The sequence below is a fragment of the Sus scrofa genome, chromosome 14, assembly GCF_054392235.1.
Source record: "Sus scrofa isolate SSC_HxYL_T2T_F1_AM1 chromosome 14, Sscrofa_HxYL_maternal_Yorkshire_Landrace_v2.0, whole genome shotgun sequence".
Classification (NCBI taxonomy): domain Eukaryota; kingdom Metazoa; phylum Chordata; class Mammalia; order Artiodactyla; family Suidae; genus Sus; species Sus scrofa.
The window spans coordinates 98982983-98994211 of record NC_139396.1 but is presented as its reverse complement, the minus strand read 5'-3'; the positions used below and the strand labels follow the sequence as shown (position 1 = coordinate 98994211).

The window sequence follows — 11229 nt, the reverse complement described above, 5'->3', positions numbered from 1 at the left end:
TCATGTATATCCTTCTATTGCATTTTGACTTTTGAATCAGGTAAATGTATAACACAAGCAAAGGGAGGTTAAAAATATAACCATTTCTTGCTCATTCTGTATCGTTATGTACTTAAGTTTCTTTTGGCTGAACTAATTCTATTTCTTTCCTTTCATTCTAATGGTTTTGCAGCATCCTAACAGTCTAGTTCCTTCCAGGTCAGCATAAACTGGGGCAGCTATAAGACTGTACACAGTGGGGACCAGGTCTTTTCCTTTGTATACTGCCCCCAAGTGCCTAATCTTCCTCCTGAAAATCTCAACTGACCATGGAGTTTTCTGGTTTTGTTTTTAAAGAAGCAACTTTCATTGGCACGTGCAGAAAATAAAGCTCAGTAACAATTATTTATTAGTTGATGGATGATTTTGCCCCTCAAAAAATAGAGAAACATTAAAGTCAGAATGCCTGCTCCTCCTTTTTACAATTTCTCATCTGCTAGAAGCAAAGTAAAGAGAATAAGGAGAGAGATTAGGTTAGGGGAACACGAGGTCATAGAGAACTACGGCTGATTCACAGCTTAAACAGCAGAACATGCAGTGAGCCGGGGACTGAAGTTAGGAAAACCTTTAAGTGCCCCTTATTTTTTCCTTTTGATTTTGAAGGCTGGGGCTATTGTGAAGGACAGGTGCCCCATCCAAACCCTCTAGCCTACCCATTTTCATTATGGCTCAAAACCTCAAAGATGCATCTCCAAAAGCAAAATTCCAGGGCCTGCAAAGGAAATTGGTAAGAGAGGCAAATACAGAGATGGCATCAGCTGGAAGTTTCTTCTCCTAAGAGCAGGGTCCACGGGTAACTTAGGAGTCACCCAGCTACCTGGGGAAATCTGCCTGTCCAATGAAGTCAGTGGGAATGACCAGGCCAAACCGTTCCCAGCAGCTTGCTCAAAGAGAGGGAGGCACCCATCAAAAGTAGAAAGCCTGATATCCCACAGTAATGTCTTTCCTTTTGCTTCCCCCAAAGAAACAGCTCCACATGAGCCAAACAGTCTGCCCGGCACAGCCCAGAGCCCCCATATTAAGTCACATTCTGACGCATATTCGAGCACAGTGATACACACCGGCACACAGAATAAGGCACGGCACACAGCACAAGAAAACCTCACAGACATGCTTTTTTCTCTTTTTAAGCAAAAAAGAAACTAGAGGGCAAGAGAAAGCTTACCTTCTAAACGTGAGAAAAAAGAATAAAACAAACAAGAGAACAAAAAAAAAAAAGATGCATAAAGAAGTCATAACAGGGAAGTGAAAAAGTTGTCAAATATGCAAAAGCAAAATTAAGTAAAGTATCAAAAGACTTTAAGTGATTTTACCACATGGATTTAAAATACAGTCATAGAACTTCGTGCCTCTGAAAACAAATTCAAAGTTAAGATAAAGTGACTAATTTCTCCTGAACATTTAGATTCACTTTCTGGGCAACAAAGGAGAGCAAGCTGGTGATTTCAGGCCCCAGCTCAAACCTTACCTTACAGGTGTCCTGGAGGACAAACGGAGCCCCCCTGGGCATCTAGAGGAAGTCAAACTACAAAATCCCATCTGCAGTCTGCTACCAGCCTGCAAGGTGGCCCTGGAGACAACATTTGGGTCATCCTGGGTTGGGGGCGGGGGATATTGGGAGGGGAAGGGAGGACCTGGATGCTGGAGACTGTGTTTCCCCCCTACTGCCTGCATCTTGGGCTCCTACGAGGGAAGTCTAAACCCAAGTGTCTCTGTTCACGGAGACAGTCACTAGACAGGGACAAACAGACAAGAATAGCAGTGACACAAACCACTGCTGCTGGGCTCTAGGAGGAATCCACCAACCCTTGTGGAATCCATAAGACATTCCAAACCAAGGGTGAGGGGATCCCACAAACTTATTGACTAATGTGAAAACTGTTTTTCCAGTTAAACTTTCATTAGGAAAATGGGATGATGAAGGGACACACCTAGAAATGCCAAGAGTGTTCTTTATAGATTTCTCTGGGTCAAAAGGTTGGTTAAGGAGAAGTTTTTCATAAAATTCAGTCATAGGCATATGCTGTATCTTAGTCACCTAGCAACCACCACCCACAAAACAGGAGGGCTCCCACCCAGGGGAGTATACACCACACCAGAATTCCTCCAACAGTCCCATTAAGCAGACTCCAGCCTCCAGGAAAAGCTACTCATCTCAGCTTTCAAACAACATTCACCCCACAAACCTATTTATTTGTTCTACTTCAAAGCGACGGAAATTTGCAAAAGCAGCGAGTAACCCATGAAACAAAAGCGAAAAGATTACGTTCATAGTATTGAAGTAGCCTTAGGCTACATACAATTATAAGATAAAATATGAGATAATCACACTCCCAGGAAGGGTAAATTTGGGATTTTGCTTATTTCTCCCCCTGTAACACCTACCTTGCTGGCCCAGGCATCTTCGTCCCAAGAAGTGAGTTGTAATACACGAATGATTTCATTAATTTCTGCACTCATCTTTTCTACAGTAAAATTGCGATTTTTCAAAGCTTCTTCTATTCCTTGGTTTTTTGAGTTTTTAGTTGTTACAAAAATCTTCATAGCTGTAAAAATAAACAAAAGATCAGAAACTAAGCTTGGAATTTAACCTTGCTGTATTACAATGTTCACACAAGATGTTCCTTCCACACCTTGAACATATTTTGGGCTTCTAAGGGCTTAAAAAGAATGTGAAAACAAACACTACAAGTCTGCCAATAAGGTCCCAATATCAGCAACCTGCATTGCAAAGCAAACTCAAAGTACAAAACATCACCATATCATGATCAGGGAACTAATTCATATGCATTTACTGATAATTCACAATCACAAAATATCCAATATCCTTCTAAATCAATTATCAACCCAGCCTTAACACTGGTCCCATCTAATACAAACTTAACAGGACAAGATAAAAATAGTCAGTAAAATAATAACTGAAGTATCCCGCTGCCCCCAATCCTAATGGAAGATCCCAAAGTATTGAGTTCATCTTCCATGACTTCTCTGAATATATAGCAGGAACTTTCTAACCCCCAAAAGTGAAGAACCAAATAATAATAAAATAATATGAAACACTGGAGAAGAGAGTATCTCCCCATAAACTAATAAAATTATAAAACAAAGATTAATCAATACTTTAATGAGTTACCCAGATGAGAAAGACTCTTCTCAACAACATGTGGCCTCAAAAACATATTTTCCACGAGAGTATAAGACTCTACTTGGAAATTTTTGTTTTCTAGTTCACGTAAGGGCTTTCTGAACTCTTACACTCACGTCTCCTTTTTTAGCTACTACCTGAAACGACAAAGCAAGAAGGTAGTAGTTGGGGGACAGGGGGTGTCACAGTGACATGCTTCATAAGATTCTGAGAATAAAGCTGCTCTCTGAAAGCTAAACCAATTAACCTACAACTTGACTAACCTATAACTTACATAAACCTTGAAGTGTCTGGTATGTAGTAGAAATTCAGTAAGTGCAACTTGCTTTTGCTGGTTGAGAGAGTGGCCACCATGTTTGCATTTCTGGGCTCTGCCCAATAGAAAAGTGGCCTAGTTGGTACAGACCACCAGCTCTACAATGTAGAGAGGAGTTGAACATACTTTAGGGGAGTTCCCATGTGGCTCAGCAGGTTAAGGATCCTGTGTTGTCAATGCAGTGGCTCAGGTCACTGCTTTTCCTGGCCTGGGAACTTCCAAATGCCTCGGGCACAGCCACAACACACACACACACACACACACACTTTAGGAAAAACTGTATTAACACTACACTGCATGAGTTCCCACTGTAGCATAAAAGGATCAGTAGTGTCTCTGCAGCATCAGGACGCAGGTTTGATCACCGGGTTAGCACAGTGAGTTAAAGGATCTGGCATTGCTGCATGATTCAGATCTTATGCCTGGCCCAGGAACTCCATATGCTATGGGACAGCCAAAAAAAGAAAGAAAAATGAAAAAAACAGTAACACTGGAAGGAGTTTGGATTCACTTCTTTACCATACAATTAGCTATAATATCCATTCCAGCTCCTGTCTTTTTTTCTTTTTTTTTTTTTAAATAGCTGCTCCTGCAGCATATGGAACTTCCCAGGGCAGAGAATGAATCTGAGCCCCAGCTGCGACCTATGCCTCAACTGCGGCAACACCAATCGTTTAACCCACTGTTCTGGGCCAGGGATTGAACCCACGCCTCCACAGCAACACAAGCCACTTAACCCACTGCACCATAGCAGGAAATCCCTAACTACCTCTTCACAATAGAAATAAGGTGTCAAAATCCATACATCCAAAACTAGAGTTTCTAGAGGAGAAACAGGGCCTGTTAGAACTTTAGGAGAACAGAACTAGGCAAATAGGAGGGCAGTTTCAAAGAAAGAGCAGGAGGAGGAGAGCATTAGAGAAGATGAATACCGGTTCTTAGCCCTTCAGCTGCATTTTTACCCAGGCTGAAGGAAATGCAACTAAACAGCAAAAGAAAATGAACACCAGAGTTTAGAACATATTAACGTTGGCTTTTCTGTTTTTGTCTCATTTTGTTTTGTTTTGTTTTCCCCTGTAAGATAAAAGTACAGACAGAAAATACCGGAAATGAGAACTGGCAACAGCTCTTTTACAGTGTTCATTGAATTCACCAACATCACTCGGTGCTCCTGGTGAGTCAGTTCCTGCTGCCTCTCGTCAATCATCTTGGCCATCTTAGTCATTCCTGAGGCACAAGGAATAAATTGTGCAGAGTGAGTAGTGAAATAATTCAGAGTCTGGATTTCTGAGCCTAAGTCTATCATGAATTATTAAGAAAGTCCAAACTGAATGTCCATTTATTTAAACAACAGATACTATCCCTAAACTCTAGCATCAAGGACATAGAATTTTTTAGGAGAGTTCTAATTTCATGCAACTTTATTCTTTTCAGGAAAAATAATTTATTAAACGTAAATGCTAAACATGATATAATTTTCACAAACTTGACATAAATATATTCACAACTATTTTTTAAATGCTGAAATAAATATGCATACATATATTTGAAAAAAAAATTCACAAGGTGAGAGAAAAAATACCTTGCCTGGCTACCACGTCAGGTTTCATGCTGTGTACTGGCCACTGAGCCTATGTATGTAAGAATCTCAAGTGAGCCTAGTACAGGCGTAACTCAAAGATATTGTGGATTCAGAGCCAAAACACTGCAATAAAGTGAGTCATATGAATTTTTTTTGGTTTCCTAGTGCATGTAAGTCACTATACTGTAGTTTATTAAGTGTGCAATAGCACCATGTCTAAAAAAAAAAAAAAAAACAATTACGTACCTTAATTAAAAACACTTTATTGCTAAAAAATGCCAACCGTCATCTAAGCCTTCACTGCATCATAATCTTTTTGCAATACAGGCATTAAAGATCAGTGATCACAGTTAACCATAATAAATATAATAATAATAAAAAAGTTAGAACATTGCAAGAATTACCAAAATGTGACACAGAGACATGAAGTGAACAAATGCTGTTGGAAAAATACTGCCAACAGATATGCTTGAGGCAGGGTTGCTACAGGCCTTCAATTTGTAAAGAACACAGAATGTGTGGTGTTCAGTAAAGCTAAGTGCAATAACAAGAGGCAAGCCACTGAGAATTTATTGGCTGAAAAAAAACCTTAAAAACTACAATAATGTGTTTTGTTTTAATATTTAAAATTTTCTATACTTTCCAATGTGCCCAAAATAAGGATGTACTACTTTTATAATTAGAAACAAATAAAAATATTATAAAAATAATTATAGTGATGACAGCATTTGAAAGCATCTGGTGTTTTGGAATCAGCCTGCTAGCTGCTTTTTGTTTACTTTGGATATTATTCAAAGGTGCTATGTGACTCTCTAAAGCTTTGATTTTCAAACTGCTCTTAAAATTTCTAAAGTAGTTTCACAGAATGTCAAGAGGTACCCAAAGAGAGATGGGAAGGGTGGGGCTGCTCCTGCTTCACCCCAAAAAACTCCATTTGTCCTTTTATATGCCGGGATTCTGCATGAGATTCATTTAAAGAAATAAAATTTATTCACAGTACTATGAGAAAGTTTAAAGGGTACTGCTCCAAAGTCATTTCCCAGTGATCTTCAGAGGAATTTTTTTTTTTTTTTTTTTAAAGGGCCGCACCTACAGCATATGGAAGTTCCCAGGCTAGGGGTCAAATCAGAGCTGCCTCTGGCCTCCACGACAACCACACCAATGCCAGATCCAAACTGCATCCTCAACCTATGCTGCAGCTTGTGGCAATGCTGGATCCTTAACCCACTGAATGAGGCCAGGGATGGAACCCTCATCCTTGTAGATACTAGTCAGGTTCTTAACCCACTGAGCCAAAAGGGAACTCTTCAGAGGAATTCTTAACTGCCATAAGTTTATAGGATGACTGCATTGGAACCTCAAGCAAATAATAATATTAATTAAAAGTCATTTTATATAAGACAAAGAATTTTATTACATGTGATCTTTAATTCTAACAGACTAAACATCTGATATGTCTTGTCACTGGTTTCATTCATACTTTAAGGAGCTTCAAGTTTGTGATCTATATCTGTAACATCAAAAGCTGGTATCTATGTTCATGAATTTTAAATATTTGATTTTCAAATGATGGAACAATCAAGAGATTTAGCCACAGAAGCTCTTCTCTTTTTCTAGGTCTGACTGTATTATGCGGCCTTGGACATAGGCATGAATCATAATAGCAGGCAGGCTAAAGAGCATGCTAAGAGGTCATAGAGAGCTACAGGCCGGCTGGCAGCCAGTGAAGGAATGCTGTATAATGCGGAATGAAGAGGTCAGGATTCAGGGTGGCCTTAAGCACTGCAGTAACAGAAAAGCATTTCCTACATTCTCCAGCAGCATTTGCAATGTCCAATTTAATTCATTAGACAGAGCCAGGATTTGTAGAAAGCAGATTCAGCTTTCAGAGACAATGCTGTCTCCTCAGTAGAAGCACAGAGTCAGCTCCATCAACAGAGTAGAGATACCCAAAAGTCAAATGCATCATCACCTACATTTTCCACAAAAAAGTAGGGGGAGCGATCCTTTCTTCTTGATCAAACATGGCCAAACCATAAAAATTTTTAGTATAAAAAGAAGGATATGACTAACCTGGTCCAAGATTCTTTGTGTAAGTGACCAAATCTTCCATAGTTTCCACCACTTCTGCCACTGTAAGATATTCCAAAATTCCTTTGCAAACTCTAATAATTTTACGAACCTGAAAATATATTTCAGAGTATTCAGTCAATTGAGTGAAGAATTTAGGTAGAAAACATAGTAATTCAGATGGGTAGCTAGTCAACATTTTCTCATCCTAAACAACCGTCAATCCTCCATTATAATCTTTAAGACAGGGCTTATTGTCTGGAAGAGGTCTGCATGGCCTCAGATTGCCTACCTCAGCCTCATCGAAGGTGAGGAGCAGGTCTGATGTGCCGGAGAGGATGCCCCTTGACCCATCGATCAGATAGTCTCGAGCAGGCACTGAGTAAGGGTCTGACTGAAGCATCTGGGCTGCCTGGACAAGCTTGGTACAAGCATTCTCAACCCTGAGGGGAAGAGCATGGAGAATTAACTCACTGGCAGAACCAAGCAGAAGAATGTCACATGCAAATGCAAAGAATATAAACGGACATAAATTCACATTTTTTTCCTATATGAAAACTAGCCAAGACCTATTTATTTTATTTTATTTTAGCTGCACCCACAGCATGTGGAAATTCCAGGGCCAGGTATCCAACCCACACCACAGCAGCAACCTGAGCCATAGCAGTGACAACCCCAGATCCTAGACCCACTGCGCCACCAGGGAATTCCCACTAAGACCTATTTATAATAGAACCTAAGTCTTCTGCTTTTAGATTTTACAATTAAGGGCAGCACATTCAGTCATTCACTGCTTTAAACCCTCGTTCTTCATCATTTCCTAATAACAAAAAAAGAGTAAGAAGAAGTTCCCATTGTGGTACAGTGGAAACGAAGAATCCGACTGGTATCCATGAAGATGCAGGTTCAATCCCTGGCCTCACTCAGTGGGTTAAGGACCCAGCATTGCTGTGAACTGTGGTGTAGGCCGGCAGCTACAGCTCCAATTCAACCCCTAGCCTGGGAACCTCCATATGCCATGGATGCAGCCCTAAAAAGCAAAAACAAACAAACAAACAAACAAAAGCCAAAAAAAAAAAAAAAAAAAAAAAAAAAAAAGGAGTTCCCATCATGGCTCAGTGGTTAATGAATCCTACTAGGAACCATGAGGTCACAGGTTCGATCCCTGGCCTTGCTCAGTGGATTAAGGATCCGGCGTTGCCATGAGCTGTGGTGTAGGTTGCAAACGTGGCTCAGATCCCAAGTTGCTATGGCTCTGTTGAAGGCTGGCAGCTACAGCTCTGATTAGACCCCTAGCCTAGGAACCTCCATATGCCACGGGAGTGGCTCTAGAAAAGGCAAAAAGACAAAAAAAAAAAAAGAGTAAGAATATGTTTTGGACTTTCTACTCCTAGGTTGCTATCTGTCTAACTCCTCTGTTGCCTTATTTCTCACTCTATACACACTGCCATTAAAAGATACTTACACAAGAACTGAAAACTTTGACAATAATTTCAGATTTAACATCTGGAAATAAAATGCCATACACTGTGTTAGGTGAAATTAAATGATCAGACAAAATAAAGGAATAGAAGGAAACACAGAGAAAAAGTATGAGGTAACATATAAATTTTTCATTCATCTAGCCTAATGGATTTGTTTGATAAACTGGACTGTTTGAAAACAACCCTATTAGACTATACTGTTAATTAATTGTCACTGGCATTAATAACTGGACCAGTTATTAATAGTTTAATATTAATATAGCTTAATAATTTAGATCACTTGATCAACCAAAGGTGTCTTTTTATTGGGGGAAGGGGGTTCATTTAAAAAAGGAACCCAAAACACATAAAGCAAGTATTCTCACTGATCCTCTTATATTACTAAAGTATATTCATTCATTCAGTCATTCTTCCATACAGAGTTGAAAAGGACCTAATAGATCATCTCTAACTCACATTCAATAAATCTATTATGTTATTACTGAGTAACTTATAAAGATATGGAATAAATTACTTAAAATTTTTATTCAAAATTACACATTCTTATTTGAGAACACAGAAAATTGTCACATGTAAATAAAAGCCCAATTCAAAAAGCAATTTTGAGTATCAAATGGAATAACATAAAACTCTACAAATATAAGGCAGTATTGTGTTATTAATAAATAGAATCCAACCAACATGAATTCCAACTACATAAAAAACATTGGGCTATGGACACTATAGGTATGTATATTAAAATGCAACAGCATTGGGCTATGGACACTATAGGTATGTATATTAAAATGCAACAAGCACTATTCTAACTCTCAAGAGGCATATTTTAGTAAGTCACAAACATCAGAGCCATAATCCAGCACAATAGCAGTATCAGCAAAGAGCAAGACCTCAACTAAAGTGGCCTTTTTTTTTTTTTTTGGCCGCACCCACAGTATACGGAAGTTCCAGAGCCAATGATCTAACCCACACCAAAGCAGTGATTCAAGCCACAGGAGTGACAATGTCAGATCCTTAGCCCACTGAGCCACTAGGGAACTCCTGGTGCGGCTTTTTATCACTTTTAGATGATTGGTTGTTTTCTCCTTCTAAAGGTTTTTTAATTAAAATTAAAATTTAATTTTAAATTACATAATATATAGTTTCATATACATGACCAAACATATACATGTATCGAAAACCCTAAAGCATACAATGAAAATCTTTCCTCCTCTATGTCCTAGGCACTCAAATTCCATGTACTTGCAAGCAGCATTATGAGTTTCCTCTGTATTCTCCCAAAAAAGACACTTTCTGCATACAGAAACAGAAACATAAGACATCCACTTTTCTACATATACAGAATCATATCATGCATATTTTCGGAGTTGTGAATTTTTTTTTTTTTTTTTTTGCTTTATAGGACGGCACCCGCGGCATATGGAGGTTTCAAGGCTAGGGGTCCAACTGGAGCTACAGCTACCAGCCTATGCCACAGCCACAGCCACACCAGATCCCAGCCGCTTCTGAGAGCTACACCACAGCTCATGGCAATGCCAGATCCTTAACCCACTGCTCAAGGACAGGGATCAAACCCGAAACCTCATGGTTCCTAGTCAGATTCATTTCCATTGCACCACAATTTGAACTCCTGTGTAGTGAATTTTTTACTTAATTTAACTTGGAGATGTTCTAATAAAACTACATAAAAAGCCTCCTCATTCTTTTATATAGCTACACAACCAGTCTATAATTTATTAGGCTGCTGCAATGAATCATCTTGAGTAAGTATCATTTTTAAATGTATATATCTGTAGGATATAATCTAGAAATGGAACTGCTGAGTCAAAAGTTTAGACATTAATAACTTTCACAAAGGTTGCCACACTACCATCCACAGATGTTATCAATTTACATTCCCACGACAGCAGATGAGAATATGTTTCTTCAGTCTCAACAATTCAGTGTGTAATCATCCTTACATATCTTCACCCATATGACTGACTCAAATTGATCTCAAAATAGTTTAATTGATGTGAAATTTATATAACTATAATTAGTCCTTTTAAAGGGTACAATTTGGGGTTCCCATTGTGGCTCAGCGGTAATGAACCCAATTAGGATCCATGAGGATGTGAGTTCAATCCCTGGCCTCGCTCTGTGGGTTAAGGATCGGTATTGCCAGGAGCTGTGGTGTAGGTTGCAGATGTGGCTCAGATCCCGCATTGCTGTAGCTGTGGAGTAGGCTGGCAGCTGCTGCTCTGATTCAACTCTGAGCCTAAAACTTCCATATACCACAGGCATGGCCTTAAAAAGCAAAAAATAAATTGTTATTCAAATCTTCTATATCCTTGCTGATTTTTTGTCTTTTTTTTATTATTTTTTAAAGATTTTTATTATAGTCAGTTTACAATGTTCTGTCAATTTCTGCTGTACAGCAAAGTGACCCCATCATGCATATATATATATATATATATATATATATTTATATATATGTGTGTGTATACACACACACACACACACACACACACACACACACCCTTTTTCTCCCATTTTTTTATGACTGCATCCATGGCATATGGAAGTTCCAGGGCCAGGGACTGAATATAAGCCTCAG

The 11229-nt window shown here is 39.0% G+C and overlaps 1 protein-coding gene across 5 annotated transcripts in view; it reads right to left on the bottom strand.

Annotated features, from left to right (window-relative positions):
* Nucleotides 1–11229, bottom strand: part of VCL (vinculin) — a 115233-nt gene that overhangs the window by 39932 nt on the left and 64072 nt on the right. For all 5 annotated transcript variants that reach the window (XR_014825691.1, XM_021072078.2, XM_005671073.4 and 2 more), the window contains 4 exon segments: nucleotides 7445–7595; nucleotides 7156–7264; nucleotides 4605–4727; nucleotides 2425–2585 (listed from right to left, as the gene is read on the bottom strand). Coding sequence is in view for 4 of the 5 variants with exons in the window: in XM_021072078.2 (XP_020927737.1) it covers nucleotides 2425–2585; nucleotides 4605–4727; nucleotides 7156–7264; nucleotides 7445–7595 (544 nt within the window). In the remaining variant the exon portion in view is untranslated.